Source organism: Caloenas nicobarica, chromosome 3 (genome assembly GCF_036013445.1).
Source record: "Caloenas nicobarica isolate bCalNic1 chromosome 3, bCalNic1.hap1, whole genome shotgun sequence".
Classification (NCBI taxonomy): Eukaryota; Metazoa; Chordata; class Aves; order Columbiformes; family Columbidae; genus Caloenas; species Caloenas nicobarica.
Genome location: NC_088247.1, coordinates 68,729,467 through 68,751,217, shown reverse-complemented (window position 1 = coordinate 68,751,217; position 21,751 = coordinate 68,729,467). Strand labels below are relative to the sequence as shown.

General features: G+C 41.2%; 1 protein-coding gene across 3 annotated transcripts; it reads left to right on the top strand.

Annotated features, from left to right (window-relative positions):
* Positions 1-78: 78 nt before the first annotated feature.
* On the top strand, positions 79-19,470 carry GINM1 (glycosylated integral membrane protein 1). Of its 3 annotated transcripts, none has more exons than XM_065631628.1 (9): positions 342-424; positions 656-717; positions 8,885-8,944; positions 9,124-9,220; positions 12,038-12,189; positions 14,090-14,246; positions 14,998-15,128; positions 16,616-16,779; positions 18,568-19,470. In XM_065631628.1, the coding sequence occupies exons 3-9, from the start codon at positions 8,906-8,908 to the stop codon at positions 18,674-18,676; spliced, it is 849 nt and encodes a 282-aa protein (XP_065487700.1). In that variant the 5' UTR covers positions 342-424; positions 656-717; positions 8,885-8,905; the 3' UTR covers positions 18,677-19,470. The 3 variants fall into 3 exon arrangements, with proteins under 3 accessions (XP_065487699.1, XP_065487700.1, XP_065487701.1); XM_065631629.1 differs by lacking the exons at positions 342-424; positions 656-717 and adding exons at positions 3,264-3,337; positions 4,268-4,454; XM_065631627.1 differs by lacking the exon at positions 656-717 and having other exon boundaries at positions 79-424.
* Positions 19,471-21,751: the final 2,281 nt, after the last annotated feature.

Sequence of the window (21,751 nt, the reverse complement as noted above, 5' to 3'; positions counted from 1 at the left end):
CTAAAATTTCGCGCCTCTTCCAAAAAATACAAGCTCGTTCCCGAGCCAACACCCGCCCTCCGCGGGGAGCTGACGGGGCGGCCCGGCCCCGTGCCGTGCCGTGCCACAGCCAGTGCCACAGCGCGGCGGCTCCGCTCTGCCCGCGGCGGCTCCGCTCTGCCCGCGGCGGCCGGGGAGGGGAGGGGAGGAGCGGGCCGGCCTGACGCAGCGCCGGGAGCCCCTCTCCCCGGCCCGGCCCCCTCCCGCCGCCTCCCCCGCTTTCTCCCGGCCCCGCCCCGCCGCTGCCGCCGCTTGTTGATGTCTCACTTTGTTTTAATTCCCGGGTCGCAAGATGGAGGCGGCGCTGGGACGGCGGGAGCTGCTGCTGCTGCTGTCGCTGGCCGCCGCGCTGCTGGGCCCGGCCGCGACCCTGCAGCTGGACCAGGTACTGCCGGGGCGCGGGGCGGCCGGGGCCAGCCCCTGTCCCCGTGTCCCCCTGTCCCCCTGTCCCCCTGTCTCCGCGGGGTGAGCCGGACCCCGCCGGGGCGGTGGCGCGGGCGGCTCTCGGCCGCAGGCGGGCCCGGGCGGGCGGGCGGCGGCGCCGGCGGGAGGAGGTGGCCGAAGCCGGGGGCGCTGAAGGGCCGTGCGGTGGGTACGAGGTTTGCTTTCTTTTCAGGCTGTAGCGCCTGACAGCCGAGGTCTGTTCCTCCTACTTCCAGTGCTTGTCCTGCTGCTCAGGTACCTTTCGGTCTAAAATGTACAAAAGTGGTACAAAAAGACAAAATTATGCTTCTGCCACAAACTCGGTTACCGTGCACGTAATGTTTCCCCCCCCTCCCTTTAATGTTTCATTTATATAGGATTTGATATGCCAAAATAAATAGCTGACAGGTTGAGGGGAGAAAGAGTTACTTCTGTCTGATGTAGATGTATTTATATTGCATTTTTATGCTTCTCTACCCTCATCTTGATAGTTCAGTGCTATAGAAGTACGCCGTGCGTTAGGTCCACATTCGCTTCTAGTGATTTCTGTACTCTTGAATTGAACCACAAAAAGGTTTTTGATACACTGGTGTGTTATGGGGCATTGTGCTGTCTGCTTTTCCATTCGAGTACCTATGCTGTACCTTGGTAAGATTAGTTTTAAATTAAACTTCGTGGTTTTTTAAAGAGTGGAAGGAATTTTTTGGGTACTACTTAGGAGATCTTCTCAGTGGCAATGAGATGTGCCGTGGCACTGGTGAGCTTTGACCTCTGGAACTACAGAAGAGAGCTGGGTACTTCTGTCTGTACTTGAATCACAACTAAATGCATCCTCTAATTGTTATAATTGTGATCTCCAAAACGTGAGATTGCAAAGAAGGAAGAGCTGTGTTGTGTTTGTAGTCGCTTGTCTAGCCAATGTGAAGTTGCTGTCATGGGAGTAAATTTATTACACCTTTTTTCCTCCACAGTTTGTTGTTGTTGTTGTTTTCATTTAAGTAAAAACCTTTCCAAGAAAGCCTGACAGAGGCACTGCACTGACGGATCCTGTGCTGCAAAGACGGATTCCTGAGCTTACTTCCTTATTCGTGCTTCTCTATATGAATATTTTGAAGAGAGACGTGCTTAGCTCACATTTCAAAATGGGGATCTAGATCTTCAGACACCTTTAACATTGCATCTGTGCTTAAATTCAGATGCTTCAAAGAGAGCAGAGAGAGCTCAGTGCTCAGGTACTTTGCTTATCCCTGTGAGAAGGGGACTGCTAGCTTCAATTTGCCAGAAAACACATGAAATGGAACATAGACCTGTGCTCTTGCATACCTTCTCCCTAGAAACTGTCAAACTTTCACACCAGAAGTTCAGCTTAACAGCATTAAAGTAGTTTGTCACAGCTGGCAGTAGTACAAGATCTGGAGGCACATCTGCACATGCTATCTTTGGATCTGAAAGTGTGGCGGTGCAGGGTGCCGGGGTGGGTCCCGTGGAAGCCAGCTTGGGGTCAGAAATAGAACAGCTATGTTTTAGCTTGCTGATGGGGTTTGATTTAGTAGCTGGGGGAATGCCTTACGGGCACAGCTGTGCAGTTTGCGGGTTTGAGTTTGTCCATTTGTGCCGTACTGCTTAGGTGGTCTGTCAGCTCAGTTTTTGCTAGTTGGAACTGTCTGCACTTTTTAAACTTTATACTGGTGTGGTGGCATAAGTATATGTGGAAAAGCTCTTTTAAGAGTCAAAAAGGGAACATATACATTTTTACTTTAGTAGTTTTTCTTTTTAAATCTCAAAAAAACCACCATCTTGTGTTTCCTCCTGCACTATTTCTTTTTGTATGTACAAGATTGTTTTTGATGCAGAAGGAGCAACGCATCTTGAGAAAGTTTTGAATAGAATTGCTGTTTTTTGACAATGAGCTGGTTTATGGTGGCCTGATAAGAACAGAAGTGGCTAGGCATTGGGAATGGGCAGAGCAGGAATGCTGCACTGTCAGGTTGGCTTCAGAAGCCACGAGCTTAACAACAGTGGGCGATGGGGTCAGAAAGTTGGTGGTCTTTTCTGAGAATGGCTTGGGACCGCAGACGGGTTGGGAGCAGGCAGCATCAACATATTCAGCTTTTCTTTGCCTGGATGCCACAACTCTGCCCTCTACAATTCTGTGAGTCCACTGGCAGCACAGCACTGATAACTTCACATTTTATAATTCTTGTACATGGTATTTATTGAAGTTTACTTCTAAGTTGATGGCCGTGATGTTACAGAAACCACAGTGGAAGGACTGAGAAAAAACTTGAAACATTGGAATAACGTTTTGTAAGGCTGAAACACTTTTGTTTGGCTCCAGAATGTGAACGTCTCCATGGTTGTGCAACACTTGTCATTTCTTAAATAAGCTGTTTTGAAATCTGGACTCTTTTTTTAAACATTAGCATGTGTGTTTTCATTTTTCTTTCTCTTCCTGGAATTCGGATGAGCAAAACTGGATTACAGATTGATTGATACGAGACAAAATTAAAAATAATAAAAAGTCAGGGAATGACGCAACAAGGCAACCAACCTTCACATTAAAGATGTTTTTCTTTTGCAAGGTCAAGAATTAGGTTTTGTGTTTTGGAGTATTTTTTCAATGTGCTGGTAGGAACTGGCTAAAAGCACAATGGGCTGAGTGTTAATGCTGGTTTTTTTGCCTGCTCTGTTTGCCTCTTGATAATTTAGGTTTAGCGATGTTCTGAATTGCTTACTTGCCTATGAGACTTCTTTTTTTTAGTTTAGTTGCCTGAAAAACATTGTTTTCAGAATATTTGTTGGCGGCAAGAAACCTCTGCCTGGATGGACTATTTCACAACAGAAGAAAGTAATCTTCACTGCATCAACCATTTGAGTACGTATGCAGTGGGTGTCATGTATTTTAATTACAGAAAAAACTTGTCCATAGTGACGTACTGCAATGTTTCTTTCATCGCTTTATGCCAGTTTTTCTATTAACAGTCTGGCGCTGAACTTTATGCTTAAAAGATCTGACATCATCTTTCCATATATATTTGATTAAATTAGAGCAGTATAGTGCAGCCACATCCTGATGATGTGAGATGAAATATTCACCTTTAAAACTCCTGATAAATAGTATGAGTTGATTTAATAGGGAGAAAGCAAAGGTGATTAATTCTAGCAACATATGTAGGGCAAAGGAGAGGTTAAGCAATATTATACTAAGAATCATTGCAAAATAAGGAAGGAATATAAGTGTGCTTGTTCAGAAAAGAAAAGCAAAAGCATCATGTTAGATTTTTATATCAACAGAGATAGTTCTGCTTTAGTTTCTTAAGCTAAGACTGGATTTCATTATCTTACCCTAAATATTGTTGTGCAGTTTAATAATGCCAGGCCTTATTGGAAACAATTTTGTACTGAAATTTTGTAAAATGTGAGGGACTAATTATAGTCCCACAAACTTGTCAAGTCAAACTTGTCATGTCAAACTTTTACCATGATTGTTTCTTCACTCAGTTATGCCCGATTGCAGTTAAGACTCATCCTACAGCAGAGCTCTGGTTTTGAGTCTGAAAGGCTTAGGAGAAGCACAGATCACAGAGCCCTGGATTGCAAATACACAGTTACACTATTTGGAGCCAGTTGTCCGTGTGAGTGCCAGGACTCAAATGCTGTGAGTCTGGCTGGTAGTTTTGTTTGTCTGTTTAAACACTTTTTTCCTATAATTTCTTTTCAAATTTAGAAAAGGGTTATTAGTTTTGCCTGTTTCTTATCTGTTTGGCAACCTTCATGGGACTTTATATTTTCCTGTCACGAACAGGATATCCCGACAGTGCCCGCCTGATTGCTGCCAAGGGATTGTCTGTGTTCCAAGTCCCGGCACAGCTGGCCATCTTGCGAGGCGCTGCACCATCTGTTCCCAGCGCTGCCCGCTCCGCTTCCCACAGCCTTCCAGCGCAGAAAGAGCCTTGTTCGGAGAGCCCCGGTGGAGAGCAGCTGTGCTTTAAGTGGGTTGGCTGCTCGCGGCTGAATTTACGTGGGGTTTATGTGACTAATGCAGCTGTGTAGGACTTAGCAGTTACCCTGTGCCGGGAGAAACTGAACCAACAGGTACCCACTGCTCAGGGCAGAAGTTTTTCCGTCATTCTGTAATCAGATCTGTTTGAAGTTCTTGCGTGATCAGACCCAACAGATTTATCTTGTGCGGCATTTTTTGTAAAAGGCTAAGATTACGTGATATGTTTTCTGTAGATTTGTGTGGCATTGGTAAAGGGAGTCTTTAAGAATTAATGAATATTCCCTTTTAACTTATGCCAGATGGTTTATATTCTTCGCTGCCATCTTTTCCCCATCTTGCTTTTCTGCTATTATGGCAATTAGACTGCCTCAGTTAACGCTCCTGTGTTCTCTTACAGCACATGGTGAAAGGGTTAGAAAATGGTCACTACCTGCTTATCTCTATTGATCCAAGTTCACAAAAATCCACTAGTTCACCGTCATATATGTTGCCACGCTGTTACTGCTGTTGGCCTAGCTGTCCTAGAACAGAATGGCATATATTTGCGATGTAAGTCCGGCCCTCTTTGCAGGTGCTATGGCTATTACCACTGTGAATATCACTGCTGGGGCACTATGTAAGTGATGAGAAGTCATAGGAAAACTCAAGAGAGACATCTGCATCCTATAACAGCATTAAGAAGGATTACATAAGCTGGGAGTGTTAGCATAAAATCAGGAAGACTGCGTTGGAGGACTGTTATTTTCCAAGGGATGACATTGTGAAGAGTAATGAATAACCTGTTCATAAATTGCAGCAAGGAAGCTTCAGGTTAGACATTAGGAAAACTTTTAATGTTAAAGCTGTCTGAGCCCTAAATAGTTAATGAGAGTGTGAAATTTTTGGACATCACTGGAGAGCTTGAAGAATAAGTTAAATTAACACCTGTCAGGAATGACATCAATATAGTTGATTCTGACTCTGGAAAAGTTGATCTTCCTCTGGTCCTTGATATGTTTCTGGATTAGTTCAGGAATGTTTTGAGTAAGAACAGTTGAAAACTGATTATATGTTAGCACCAAAACTTTGAGATCTCTTTGAAGTGTTTCTTAGCAAGACTGGCACCAAGTCTTTGGGAATGCTTAGTGAAGAGGCAAAACAGGAACATATGAAAACTCAGGAGAATGAATGCACAGAGCATGGGAAGTCATCAGTCATAGAATTTGTTGGATCTGGATGTGAGCAACTTTCTATTGATGGCTGTTCCTATGGCTATAAACAGCAGAAGAAAACATTATGGATATATTATTCCTATCTCTTAACTGAAGCTAAGTAAGTCAGCCTCTAGCTACTCGGCACTGTATACTTAAGATTGAAGATTCAAACTAGATAAATGCCGCTATAATTAATTTGTTAATTTCAGCAATTTTGAACATAGGGTTTGAACATAGGGTCACAGGAATAGCAGGAACAGGAGTTCTCCATTTCTTGTGAACACAAAATTGCAAGGGTCATGGTGTAGCTGCTGTACTGGAGTATTAATCATTGCTCTAAGTTACTGAGTGGCGTTATGAAGCTGTGCTATTCAGAGGATGCCACATCACCCTGCCTGTGATCAGAGGGAGATGCTGCCAGGACAGGCAGACCCTGCAGCAGCCGCCAGCAGCCTGTGGCCACCAGAGCAGGTGGCCCGGCTCCAGACTGCCAGCTGCCTGCTTGCCTCTCCCATACCTGTCTGCCTCTTCCTTCCTTGTCGGACTGACAGAGAAACAGTCCGTCAAAAAAAAGGAGAAGTTTTCCTGACAGCTTTGTGATCTTTATGGGCTCACTGGCTTGGCGCAACTGCAAGGGCAGGGGGATGTTCAGGAGATCTGCGCTGTCTTTGCTCGTGGCAGAGGCAGCAAAGCCGTGCAGCTGTCCTGTCTGCGTGCTGCTTTCTGGTTTTTGTGACCCCCCCGGTTGCTTTGTTATTTCTTTATTTTGCCCAGTTTTTCCTCGTCTAGCTCCATAGGCCCGACTTTTTTAAACTCTAGATTTGTGTAGAAATAAGAAATATTCACTTTTATTTGGAAATCCCCCCCAAACTTCCAAATTTCGGAAGGAATTTTAATGTTTAACCCCAACAGCATGGGAGCGATCCACTGAAATATTTGAATTTCTTAAACATGTAATGTGCTCTTCAAGTGCAAGTTTTAACTATGTACCTGAATTTATGACTGTGCTTGGGGATACTACATTAAGAGAATTGACAGCTGTTGTAAAGAAATGCTGTGTGTCATTGCTTATATAGCTCACTTTGTATGTTAATGCTCTATTGTTGAGCACATCTATCTTGCCCTGTGCCCTTCATTTTCAAATAAAGCGTTTGATTTAAAAAAAAAAATCTAGGGGGGATTTTCCTTTTTTCAGCAGTCACAGGCTATCAGTCATTTCCTTTTTCTTGTAATCTCAGTGAGTCAGTTTGTAGATGTTGAAAAAAGATTGCAAAATATTTTCTGTGTAAAGGAACTCTTAAATTTAAAACTAAGGCTTAAAAACCAAAGGAATATCAAGACTGCCTGGAAAATCCATCTTTTGGGGGCTTTGAATTCCCAGAAAACAGAAAAACCTAGGAAGTCATGATACAAAGTTTTGGTAATCTGTTAAGCAGTTTGAGGGTGTAAAAGAAGTACAGCTCTGAATGTTAGATAAAGAGCTAAAAGCTAGGCATTTTGGTGTGGTCTTTTTTTGGGTTTGGTGTCGGTTTGTTTGTTCATTTGTGGGGTTTTTTTGGGGGAGTGATTTGTTGGGTTTGGGTTTTTGTTTGTTTTTTTTTAATATACAGAATTCTTAAACCTTGAGAAGAAAATAAGTGGATTGAGGAAATTACAGGATGACAGAATAGGTTACATCCTACGATTGTATTATTGATCTGGTTTATATTTTCAGTAATAGACTTCCAATTCTCTAAGTAAATTGGTAATTTTCATTTACTTTGAATAGCTAGGATTTAAATTTTGAAGAAAACTCAGTATAAACACCTGTTTTGTAGAAGGGGCGTTGGGAAAGAGATTTCTCTGTGGTCTTAGTGGCCAGAGAGTTTTCCTACTGATTTGACAATGTGTCTGAAGCATCAATGACAAGTCCCTTCCAACCTAAAGGTTATCTGTGTTAGATTTTAAACCATGCTTCTCATGATGCCAGTTTTCTGTTGAATCAGATTTGGGTGCTGTTTTTCAGTTTTGATAGTCCTAGGTACCTTTGTATACTGATTAACACCCCTTGTTTTAAGGAATTTTTTACATTATAGTTGCACTTCAGAAGCTCTCTGTTCATGAATTGGGACTATGCTATGCTACGTACTCTATATTTCAAGTATTTCCTGGCTGAAAATGTAGTGTTTTATAAAAAGCCCAAACAAAAAGCCCTTTTATGTATGTATGTATTTATTTATTTATTTTAAATTCTGGGCAAGTTTAACTTTTTACTGAGACATGCCTCACATTTTAGCTGCTAGTTGTGACACCATGACTCAAACATAGAGCCAAAAAAGATGCTGAAGGTATGGAGAAGTTTTCCCAAGGAAAATGAAGTGGCATTAGAATCATTTAAGGCTCCCAAAAGGCAAATAGGGAGCTTAACATTAATTTTGAAGAGGTGACTCAGGAAAGCAGTGTGGCAATCATTACTTTTGGATATGTCCAAGAGAGGTTTGGCTTTTTTACATAGGTTTTGCCAAGGACAGGCCTAGGAGATTTAGGGTCCCATCTGCAAAAGAGCCCCTGAAACTGCAAGGGTGAAATGAGGGGACAGAACGAGTGAGTTGATAAATTACAGCAATTAGTGTTTGAAAGAAGGAAGCAAATCCCCATTAGCTGTGAGTTTGGAGGGTGTCGTGTGTGTCATAATTTGGGGGTGATAACCAAAGAAAAGAAACAGCATTACTGCTTACACTGAAAAAGAATAGTGTTCTTCAGTATAGGTTAACATGTATTAAAGTACACTTCACCTAGAAGTAGAGCACTTGAAAAACTTCTACAGAGAATCTGACTTTTACCTTGTATTGTCTATTATTTTTCAGCTAATGTGAGAGATTTCTTTTCCATTATATTAACGTGAAACAAGTTCTCCTGTGAATTTAGCTTATTATTATTTTACCTTGTCTTAAAATAACCAACCAACCAACCAACCAAGCAGCTTTATACATGAAGGCATGCAGCTGTCATTCTTTCTCGCTAATCCTCTTTATTAAAAAGAGGGGAAAAAACCCAAACCAACCCTTATATGAAACATGTAAACATATTACTTTTTCTTCTGTCAGCTGGATTGAAAGCTGGGGAATGTGCTCTGGGGATTGTAGGTTGTTACTCTGTCAGGACAGTGTGTGAAAGTTGCCTGTGGCCTGCAGTGGTTTATGTTTTCTCTCAGAAACTTACATCTCTTTTCACTGTCGTTTTCCAGGAAACAATCAGAGTCAATGTTATGATGTTGAAAACCAATGGAGAATTTCACAAAGGACAGGTTTGTCTGGTTTTTCTATTTGTTCAGTGAATTAAAATACGCAGTGAAATAAAGTCTGCATGTGGATGCAAATATATTGTTTTGTCTGACACCACTCAGTATGAAGCGCATTTTTCTGTGAACAGAATTGCAGCATATGGCCAGGAACCATACATTCATTCAGTCTGTCTTTCTTTCAGGTTGTTTTTAATATCACCTATGTTAATGGACAGGTATATCTGAATGATTTTCCTATGAAAAGCGGGGTTGCGCACATAACATGTCAAACAGTAATATGTGAGTATTCTCTTTTTATTTTTTTTTAATTTCCCCGGGGTATTTGGCTTCCCTGTTATCTAGTAACCAAAGCTTCCAGTGACTACATGTTCTCGTATTTTGCAAACCTGAGCATTGTAGAAGCAAACCATTTCCCAAGGGAGGATAATTTTGCTACTGAAGTGTGTGGAAAAAGTCTTACTGCCTTGTTCTCAAGTCACATTCGCATACTTATATGTAAATGGTCTAATCTGACATCCAGACTCCGCCCATCTTTTCAAAAGAATGTTTTGCACTACAAGCTAGACAATGTAAACAGAAGGATGCAACTCCACCCTGCTAATGGCTGTGTCCCTAGCTTGGCTGGCATAGATCCAAAAAGAAATTCAATAACAAAAGTGTGAATTGTTGTTAGGAAGATCTTTTAATTATTTCTCTGTGTATTGGACAAACAACTTATTGTTGGGTAGGATATTATAGCACAAATACTGCAGTTTTGCTGGTGTCCTGCAGTTGTTGACTTCAAATTATCTTGAAGCTGCTATTTTTTCCAGTGAATCAATGTTACACATTTTGTGAAAGACCAAGTACTGTGATTTTTCTGAGATACACAGAGCATACTGTATAATTAATTAAACAAGGGCCATTATGCTCCTTTGATTTAAGCTTCTGTTGTCTTTGGAATGATCTCTTGATGGATCAGGTGCAGTCAGTCTCTAGCTTGATTTCTGAGGTCATCCTCTCCTTACAATCAGACATTTACTTAGAGAGTACTAATGCTTTTTCTAAATTGCTTCTCTGAGCCATGACCTTGTTTCTTGAACCCTTCCTCCCCAAGCACAATCAATTATTTATTTGACACTATTTCTTTTGTGGAGCGGGGGAGCAGTAATTCATTTCTCTTTTACTGGGATAGTTATGTTCCTATTGCTTCTATTTTTTTTCTATCCTAGGGTAGAAAACATGGCCAAATGTCATTTACCTGCAAGATGACTGACTCCAGAAAAATAGATACTATTTTAGTGACTAATTCTGAGAGACACTGAGCACTTTACTGTAGTTCATATTGATTTCCCAAATCATAGCTGTATAGCTGGCAGTGACTACAATTACGAAGGTGAATCTGAAACACTGAGGAAAATACTAGTTTGACCTGGGAGCTAGGAACCTGGAACTCTATCTCCGTGTTCAGGTCTGAGTCCTCAGCACAATACCTCTCTTACCTGTAGTATTTATACTATTTACTAACTAAATCCTCAACAGTAGATTCAGATAATGTTTGTAAAATGCTAAAGGAATATCAAGATACTTGTTACCTGTTAACAGAGGGGAAGAATACTCCTGAATGTATGTACATGTCAAACTTGAGCCAAATATTAGTGATCCTGAATATTGGAGTTCAAGTCTCCTGAACAGTATTGTCTTGACACTGTTCTCATATCATACCTGATGCCTGTATCCCCACTTGAAGTTCCCACAAATGTCAGTTTTGGAAGTGTGCCTGTCTTTCAGTCCTGTGGAATGTAGTCAGGATTGAGCAGCCTGACACATGGAAGGGTTGGGACCACAGGGAGCTTCCGCTACTTGTCATCTTGGAGGCTTTGGTTCTTTCATGTGTGCTTGCTGCTGGAAGTCAGAAAACATGCAGCAACCAGGATAGCGCTCTGGCTCACACCAACAGGGAACCTTTCTCTTTCTCTCCTTCTGCCACTTATTTTTGCAATGCAAGATATTGCTAAATGATGCCAAAAAGTATTTTTCTATGTTTAAAATAAGCACAATAGCTTCATGAGGAAAGGGATCATAGCATAAAAGCAGTGAACACACTGAGCTGTTAACTGTGTAATGGAAGTACAGCAGCCTGACGTTCCCCCAGGTTGCATCTCAGGCTCATCACTGCAAGTGACGCAGCACCAGGGGCTTAGAAACAGAGACCAGTTCAGTCTCAGCTCAGGTACCTTGCTCTCTGTGTGCTGGAAATACCTGTCACCTCTGGTCTTGCACTGCTGCAGAACTGCAATTCTAGTGTGCCCTCACCTCTAATAGAGGTAATTGGGAGGAGTATACTACATCTATCCAGAAACAGCGAGGGTAGAAAGGCAGTTCTCTGTGTACTCGTGTACTCTGTGTACCTCAATGAGGTGGTTCAAATAGCTGAAGCCTTTTGAGTAGGAAGAGAGGCTGAAGTGTCACAGTAACATATGAAAATGGAGCTGGGGGCAGAACAAATATGAGGAAACTGGCACTCATCTTGAGTAGTATATGCAGTGTGCCTGGATAAAAGCATATTTGTTTCCACGTTGAAAGAAAGGGAAGTGTCCTGTGAATCAAGATGTTTACACAGGTGGCTGGCTGGGCTGTGGCTGTGGCATAAGAACTCCTTGAGACAACTAAAATAAGAATGCAGGAATAGCCAAGCCAAAGAGTGCTGCTTAGGATGCTTAAATACAAACCTCAAAGGCCGGGATGCGACACTGTGAGCTCCCTCAGTTACGCAGTGCTGCTCTTGTCTGCTGTGTTACATCATGAGACCTGCTCCAAGTTTGGTTTGGTGATGTAGTGGTAAAAAATCATGGCATCTGTTTTACCTGTTGTCCAGATTACTACTGCTTATGATAGCAGTTTCTGGAAGTGTTAAGGACGTCAGCACAGTACAGACTTGCATGCAACCGTTCAGGCATCTCTAGTGGTGCTATGTAGTTGTAATGATGCTTCCATTCAGGTGCTATCTGTGCAAAGCCATCTGTGTCAGACTTGCAACTGTTTGCCCCATGGTTGTATACTGCCTTCTGGTTGGGGTGCTTTCTCTTTGAAAACTGTGATGTTGTATGTTAACAGTGGAGAACGGAGACTTGAATAGTTCACCAGATCAGCAGCGCCTGGGAACTGTCAGTGTTCGCATCATGGTTCACGAGTGGCCTTTGGCGTCCAGTTCTGATTTGCAGCTGGTTGTCATTCAGGAAGAAGTAACAGAAGTCGATGGAAAACAGGTAAAAAAACCCCACAAACACAACATTCTGCGTGTTTTTAAATTTAGGAGAGGCAAGTAGTTACCAAGGATTAAAAGGTTTACATGTGTCTGGCTGGTGGTTAGAGCACAAAGTATATGATCTAATGCTAGCTAGCACAGTACTGAAGGAGATAACACCAACTTAAGTTGCCGTTATAGTAGTGGGGGTGTTTCATGAGGAGACTTCAAGTTTTAATGCTTCTATTTGTATTTTAATGATTAAGTGTTGAATGACTTTCACTTAAGCTTATTAGAATATCATTAACTCTGTCACATGCTCTTTCAACATGTGTATTTATGCAGGCAAGGTCAGATGCACAAGCAAGACTTAATTTACAAAATAATGTACAAAATAAAAGGGGCATGGGCTTGTTCTGAGTCCTGAGGTTTTCCCCATTGTTTATTCCCAGCTAACAAAGAGTTTCAAGCATGTAGCATGGGGTACAGCTTGCAGCAGCAAACTCTTACGGCAGGTGGGCTTGTTGTGAAAGCCCACAATACCTGAGAGCTTAGCCTTAGAATATTTTGCATATAAGATAATTAGTTCATTGGAATAAAACTCTTGATAATGAACATAGATTTTGAGATGAACAAGAAAAACCTCCTCAAATTCTAACTGTATTTACACAAATACCAGTGAATGTGATGGCTTACAGTTCTAGCTGAGATTATAATGCGCTGAACTGAATTTTCAAAATCACCTATAAGGTATAGTTATTTTTCTAACAAGAGAGGTTCTGAAGAGAAGATACGGCTGCTGAAGCCAGAAAAATTACAATATTTTTGTTTCAGTACCTGTGGCCAGGCTCTTTTGGAGCTGGCTTATGTTCTCCTGCCCTTTTTTTTAAGGAAAATGATTATAATATCATTGATCCTTAATTAATTGCATGGTCAGCATGTAGTATTTTTTACAGGGCTCTGCACCATGTCAAAATGTGACACTGTTAATGAAAAAAGCTGCTGAGAGTTCTGAAGCTTTTCTAATGACGCTTATATGTCCTGGTTTGATTCTGTCATTACATAGTAGTATTGTTGTATTTCAGATCTCAAACTAGGCATCACCATGCACTTCAGGTTTTCACAGGGACCTGTAAAGAACAACCAGAAAGCTGATACTGTTTCCTTAATTGTTCTTTAAGCCAAAAGCTTTCCATTTTTCTCATTAGTTACCAGATGACAGTAACAATCATCTGTTTCATTGCACTGTTCTGCATGTGTTCAAAGAAAAAGGAAAGCGTTGGTTGGCCTATGGCTCTGAAAACATGAATGAAACTATCACATGCTTCATTCCTTCTGTTAGTTGTATTTCTATGTAGCGGTTATAATTATGGTCATAAATACTTGGGATTTCTGTCAGTTCTTGGCCTTACAATGCAGTTATTGATGTTAGTAGGAGTTATGTGGAATGTGTTCTATATAAGTGATGCTTGTAGTGATTATTAAGTGAAATGGGTCTGGTGCATGACAGGAAGAAAACTTGCTGAAACCAATTTTGGTTGCTGAAAAAAAAAGCAACATTACTACAAAAGCAGAAGTGTCCGTTTTGCCTCAGCAACACTTGCAATCTTTGCAAGAGCTCTGTTACTACATACTTGAGTTTGCCATGCCCTAAAATGCCTCCCCGAAAGAGGATTGTAATGAGCTATGTAAGACTTAGTTAAGAGCCCATGGAGTGACTCTTGCAAGGGGAGAGAGACCCACTCTCTTCAGCATGTTTTCTAAGGCAGTATAGTCTGTAGAGGTTTGGTACATAAAAACAAAGAATACTAACTCATAACATCCTTATGTCTAAATCTTAATGGCTTGGAGTTTTCTGTGTTGTAATCGTTTTGGTTTTCTCTATAAACTCAGTAATATCGACGTATTTGCATCTCTTGTAGGTTCAGCAGGAAGAAGTAACAGAAATAGATATTTTGGTAAAGGACCTGAGAGTACTTAGACATTCAAACTACACTGTCCCATTGAAAGAGAGCATGCTGTATTCCATCCCAAGGGACAACGATGTGTTATTTACACTTCCCAACCTTTCAGGAAAAGGTATCTCGCTTAACTGTTACATAATATTTTATCCATAGTTGATGTATTGCTTTAAAAGGGCAAAAGAACATCATTATTGCTGTGTTTTTCATAGCGAAAGTTTATTCGTTAACAGGGAAGTGGTTTTTGTTTTATGTGGTTTGGTTTTTTTAAACACCTAAATTTAACTCTTCTACATTCTAGGTATTTTGTTTGCATGTTTTTAAATCTGTTCTCCTTTGAAGCACTTGATACTTGTCACTCTGTCGCCCAGACATCTCACAGGAATAAATTTCTCAGTGCTATGATGGAAGTTTTTGTAAAGCTCCCCCTTTTTCCTGAGAATGAAAGGGAAAACTGGAGAGGAAATACCTGTCTGGGTCACTTCCAAACCAGAGAATAGTTTTATGTTATTAAGCTTGAAGAACTTAAAAGTAAGGGAAGTTATTTGATGTCTTAATCTTATTTCAGCTTTGTTTAATCAAAAACTCTCAAGGATTTCTTAGGGGATGAATATTTTGGTCTCGTTCATCACTTTTTAATCTGGCGACAGCTGAAATTCACAGCTAAAGGCTGCCCTGTAGCACTGCTTCTGCTTCTTACCAAGTTCACTACTCAAGTAAAGAAAAAAAAAAAGTCAGCCTTCTGTGTTCTTGTTGTAAATGTGTTAGAACTGTACCATAAGTATAGAAATGCAGTGTCTCTTTGTTTTCCTGAATAGTGAGTCAAATAAAAAGCAAGCCCTTCACTAAATCCAGCTTTTCTTCTTCAGATATTCAAGATCCACTGCAAACTACCAGTCAGTACCTCATCCGGCAAGTAGAAACTACAGTAGATGAAGAGACATTACCTGGGAAGTTACCAGAGACCCCTCTTAGGATAGAACCTCAGTCTTCTTACAAGGTAGTTTTGCTGTTTGTTGTTTGGTTTTAATTATTAGTATATACCTTTAAAGACTGGTCTAAAAAGGAGAAGCAGTTTTTTTCTCTCCCACTGTTTTTTCCCTCATTTCACCAGAGATTAAATGCATACACCTTGGTGACATTTCTAGGAAGAAAATTTGTAGTAACATGCCGCAGATAGAGCTGAGCGTTATTCAGTATTACAGTTTGAGGGGAAAAAACTTCCTTACCCATTTTTAATATCGTCTACAGAAACACATACACATATTATGTTTTCCTCCTTTGTGGATGTTTACAGAACAAAACAAACAAACCCAGCATTGTTAGGATTCAGATAGCGGGTTTTCCTCATGTAAGGACCAAACACAACATCCATTTAAAGATTGTAAGAAAGTATGTAATATTCCTAGGCCTTTGTCTTTGGTCTTTTATTTTTAATTTGAAAAAAAAAAGGCAACATAGTATGTATTAACTCATTTCTGTAAGAAAGAATTGCTCTTCCTACTTAACTTAGTATTGACTTCTCAGAGTGTCATTTTGCTGCTTTATATTTGTTAAAGACTGGGATTTTCTGTTGTGTGAGGTATCTGAAAGTAACTGACTTCCACAGAAGTCTAATAAATCCTCACAGCCAATCACTAAGAAGAACAGAGTTTTACAGACACATTCCAGGAAACTTAGGAAAAAACCTTCCTAAATTACCCAAATTACCCCTTAGCAGTGAGAAATTGTTGGGGTTTTCTTAACTCCCATAGGAATCAAATGGGTTTCTGAATCCTGCGATGTTCTGACCTCACAGATATATCATCACAGTGTTGTGATATTTACATTATACCAACCTAAGCATTTGTAACAGCTTCAAATATTGTTTAGCTTTAAGCTACATAATGTTTTTTCTAAATCTGCTTGAGCGCTTGCCCCTCTGGGAGATGGGCCGTTGGTCTCACCCTCTGTAAGAAACACAGCAACTGCCTGAGAAGTTTCAGTTCCAGACTAGGTAAGGATTGGCTTGATGGCCTCCTCTGGTTCCGAGAGAAACACTTTATAACCTTCTGCTGGGACAGGAGGGCCAAAATAGTAGGCTGAAAGTTACAGATGGGCTAGAGAAGGTGCTACCCCTCTTCTGGGCTGTCAGTGACCCTTTTCCTGCTGTACATTGCCATGCTATTAATATCGTGGCTTCTCTACACCCAGGGCAAACAGCTCACCCTTCACCTGGTCTGTAAGTGTCCTTTATTTTCCAACATGGCCTTTCCTTTCAGGGAGTTCTGCTAGGATGAGCAGAGAATTAAACCTTCACCCGTTCCAAACTTCACAGAAGAAAGAGGTCTGAGTCACCAGTCAGTTCCATCCTGCTTTTACATATGTTTATGCATACATAAATTTAAGTAGAACTATCACCACATAATGTGATTCACCAGCAGCTACAAGAACTGTATTTGCTATGTTTTGCAACCTATCTTTTTATTTTTACCTGTTTGATTGTAGGTGATGTGTCAGTGGGTGGAAGACTTGAGAAAAGGGTTGTGCAGATTCTGGTTTCGATCTTTACCCATCTTCTTTAGTTTGATGGAAGTCATTGTAGTTGGTGTTGTTGGAGCAGCTCTTATTCTCAAATTCTTAAAGGTGATTTTCCCTTCCTGTGAAAACAAGTAAGTAATTTTTGCTGGTGTTTTTTTTTCTTCTCTGATGATGGCAAAACACTGACTAAAAAAATCTTTCAAGAAGTAGCCCCATTCTGTAGGAAGATAGTGGTAACAATTCAGTGAAAAGGTTGCTGGCAACTTTCTATTCCAAGTGACATTTTGACCCGGGCATTTCAGAGGAAGATGGGAAAAATCTTTCATTGGAAATGTCTTTAGCTTGGCTGTCCTACTGCCAAATTTTCATGAAGTCTTCCAAGGACTACATCGTGAGACACCATTAACATAGCTCCGAGAGAGGAGGGTAGAAGCTAGACCTAAGTAATTCCAACAACTCTAAATCCCTTCATACTCCTACTGTGTTGGAGTTATTACAGTGGTTATGAAAGGCCTCAAATTTGTACAGGAATTCTCCAAGGAGCTCCCTCTGTAGGCAGCTTACAAGCCATAGCAGTTGGGGCTAGTGTTGGTGGCAAAAGGTCATAAAGAAAGTTGATTGGCTGCAGATGGCTTTACTTTGTGTGTTACCAGCACCAATAACATTTTCAGAGAAGCAAGCTCTCAAAACAAGGGGTGTAAAGATGAATTAGTAACTGCAGCTAAAAAAACAGTATAGATTTAGAGCTGTAATGGGCAAGCATGTACATTTGAAGGCAACCCAAGCAGTTCTGGAAGACCTAACCCTTGGAACCATATGTTATTTCAGGAGAAGTGACTGACAGTGTAATGTGCTTCATCACCCACAGAAGCACAGCTGATGTCTTCAAATGCAACTGACCAGCTGTGCTTCTGAATGGGCCTGAGGGCATTTGATTTATGTGTCCAACCAGGGATACAATTGGCCTTAGTCCTTCTGACAGAGCTGGAAAAATGGAGGGTTGGAAGTCCAGGAAGGTTAGAAACTGCAGTGACAGAAGAGACCATGCTTCCCCTTGACATTTCACAAAGCGGGCTGTCAGATGGAATACTTCTTGTAACTAACTTGAAAAGCAAACACTTTGTACCCCCCACAGCAGTAAGTAGCTTAACACTGCCACATGTGAAACTTTGAACTAAGTAGAACTAGGAAAAAAATTCTAATCCAAATAAACCATTCAGCGAAGTGTCTGATGGCCTGTCCATGGCAGAGGCCAGCACAGAGCAGAGGAACCAACCTGCAGTAGTTTCTCATGCGGCTGGAAAATGTGGGGCTGGAAGGATGGTCGTCCCCCAGCTTTTTGTTGTTGTTGTTTTAAAGCCAAACCAACCCCCTAAACCTCACTGTCATTTTCTTGCTACCAGTACACAGTGGTCCTGTAAGAAGTGCTAAAGGTTTAATTTGTGATTGTAAACCAGTAAGAATGAGTAGGTCTCATTTGGCGAATGACATGGTCTCAGATGCGAGTCAGGACCTCGTCCCAAGTCTTGAATGCCATTCTGCAGTACAGATAGAACCAGAGGCTGGAGCTGGTCTTGGAGAGTTAGTGCTTGACAAGGAGTTAGTGCCTGACAAAGTAGCTCCAGGTGGCAGACAGTTTTAGGCTACTACGAAATTGAGCATATGGAGCCTACACTGCTGATACTTCAGAGATGGAAACTGGGTGAAGGAACCTCTCTGAAACCACAGCTAGTGCATTGTGGAACCAGTTTTCCCATAAAGTTTTCATTTTAGCTTCATAAAGGAGGTATTATGAGGGTAATGCTTACTTGATGCATTGATTTAAACTAAGTTTGGGGAGTTTAAGGAAGAATCTAATTTTTAGAACATGGAATTCTTTTGTATATTGTTTTCTAATGCCAGGTAATCTTACCTTTCAGAGGCATCCTTCTCCTGGATCAAGTCAGCTTTGTACCTGTGATTACCATCAGCTTGCTTTCAGATCTTCCAGACAGGAAAAATAATTTAGATGAGAAAACATGTACTTAATACTGTGTTTACTTTGGAGTTACTGTTTTTTAAAAACAATTTTTAGTTGACCCAAAATTTGGCACTTGACCTTAATACCTTGTTTGTTTCCTACTAAGAAAACAAAAGTCAGTTGATTAATTGGTAAAGGGACACACAGGCCAAGGCCCAAAGCTGATTTCCCTGTGCCTCCCCATAAACGTGCAGCCTTTTCAGAAGCTTCAAAATAAAACAGCTTTCCACCCTGGGGGCTACCATTGGTTTTAACTTCTGTGAAGTCACTTTTCCACACCTCAAACAGGATGCCGGCTGCCTTCACACCCACAGATAAACCAGGCCAGCTGTCCTGTATAGTGAGATCATGAAATTCCGGGTGTCCTGAAGTCTCCAGATAGCATTCCTCAGAAAAGGAAGGAGGAGTATTGCAAACATCAGCTGTGCCTGCAAGCCTAACAAAGCTGCCCAACCTGGTTTCAGGTCTCTTAAGGTTGAGTGTGCCTTGCAAGGAAAATATCACTACCAAACATTTGTGTGACTCAAGTAATTTGACATTTTATATATGCAAAAGTTAAAAAGGCAGATTTATATTTCAAGCACTTTACACTTTTATGGCCCTTTCCACTCATAAAAATTGTTAGCACTTGTAAACAGTGTGCTTTTTGTATCTGTGACAGCTGTACTATGTGAAGTCTCAAAAGAAAAAAGAAAATTCTACAAAATTCTGCAAAAGTACTGGCTTACTATTGCTAAGTAGGCCCAGTCTGCCCATGCTGATTTGTACTGTTAACATTTTTCAAATAAACATTTAAATTGTTTATTAGACTCTGTTAATGTGTGCATCTATATCGAGTTTCATAAAACAGCAATTTGCCAAATGTGTTCAGATGCAGGGTACTTGGTTTTTAGCTTTCATTGTCCTTACTTACAAAAAAAATTTTGTCAGAAGAATGACTAGAAAAAACCACCAACCAACCTTAACTACCTGACATTAGACTGAGCACAGTTAACATTTAAGTGATGAGAATTATCTGTGTTCAGCTTAAGTTGTTACAGTGAGGGAGAAAAGCTAGGATTTCCCCCCTTAAGGAAAGATTATCTTAAGTTTAATGAGATCTCTAAGTTATTCAGATACTTGCCCTTACATCTGGTCTGTGACAGGAACAACTTGAATTGTGCCACTAAACTGACAACACTGCAGTGGTAGAGAAAACATTTCTAACACTGACTTGCCTTGCAAAAACCTAAAATAAAAACCACCACCCAGCAGCACAGCCCAGGATAACAGGGACACTGCCAAACATTTCTCAGCCGAGGAAGGATGACAGAAATCGGGGCTGTGTCATAGCTGGCTGGGTGCTTGGGGCAGGTGTGGGGCCAGGAAACACTGGGGCAGGGCAGCCACTCTGCTATTGGGAACTTGTGACAGTGACGGACATCCCTGGAGCTCTGAGCAGCGCTTTGCAGGGCCATGCCACAAGAGAGCCCATGTAAGACAGAGGTGATGCTAGAAAATAGAGAGGCCTCTGCACCAAGAATGCAATTTAGTGAAAACACACAGAGGGGTGGTTGTCATCCATGGCTAAACGGGAAACCGCTGAGACTAGCACAGGAAGGGTGACTGCACAAGGGGCAAGTCTTCAAACAGTTGTAGACAAACTCCTCTGTATATGTAAATTAGCGTTCTTTCCACTTAATGAACATAGCCTTGGACCCTTTGTTAACATAGTTCAAACAGAAGTGATGTATAAGGCTGAAATTGAGCTTTGGAAAAAAAAAAAAAAGTGAAATAGAAGAGTTCTTCCACACTGCACAAGCACAGTATGAATTGCAGATGGGAATCTGGCAGCTGTTAGCATGTGCTCTTTATATCCCCACTTATGAAACTGTAAACCAAGCACCTGCACAGCAACAAGGAGATTCAACTCTTAAACAGCTGCAACACAAATGAGTGGTTAAGCCTGAAAAAGTGTTGGTACTGCTTCACAGCTTGGCAGATTTTCATGAGCTAAGGAATCCTCTTCTGTCTTGTGTTCTACAAAGTTACAAAGCACAACAAAAGAAATACTACCATCAAGTTAGTGAAATTAAATCTTAAAAATAGTGCAAGTCTTGAACACAGTGATTGCCAGACAACACTGCTGTGCTATGGAACTGGAGCTATCGAGCCTTAAAGCATTAATGTTCTGTTTGAGCATGCACGTAGTTTTCCAGAGTCACAAAGGTCTCACACCTTTCACAGGAGTGCGACTTTGAGCTGGGACCACTCTGAACCATTTTGTAAACCAGTTTAAAAACTCCTTACCACAACTAACCCAGTTAGGAAAGGGCAACTGTCCTGCATGCCCGTGATGGTAGGTCTCATTTTCCCAGGACACATTCAAAATACTGCATCTTTTTCTTAACCCTGACACATATGGCTATCCTTTTGAAAAAGGAAAATTTATTTTCCATTTTGGAGATGGAAGTCTGTAAATGCACACACTTGTCTACTCACCTGAACATCTTCCCTTTGTTTCTGAGTTCATCTATGCCAGGTCCACCCAGAGATTGAGGAGCTCTCAACAACATCCACATCTCAGCATCTTCCCAAGTGTCTCATCCCCAGCACTGCTGTGAAAGTCCCTTTTCAGCGCATCCAGCTGTCCCTCACAACATAGTGGTAAATTTTAAGTACGTAGACAAAATGTTCACAACAATGGCATTTACACAACTGTGTAGTTGGGGCCCACTTGCCTTCTACTCAGACTGCAACTTTTCACTATCATTTGTCCTTCTCATCTGCCTTGCAGCATCTGAAGAGACACATGAGCAGGAATTCCACAGCCAGTTGCGTACAGCATGCATATATCACACCAGCTGAAACAAGTCTAGACTGACTTGATTCATGAAAAAGCATGAAGTTTAGCTGTAAGCAGAACTACAGCTGGCTGCTCTGAGATAGCAGGAAGAAGTGTTTCCAAAATAATAGGAGATGGACAGAAATGATAGATGGTTTAGTTACAGTGACCACTGTTGAGCAAAATCTAAAATTATGACCTAAATGGTTACTGTAGAACCATTTTCAGAGAACTGCTTCTACATTCCACTTGACAAGTA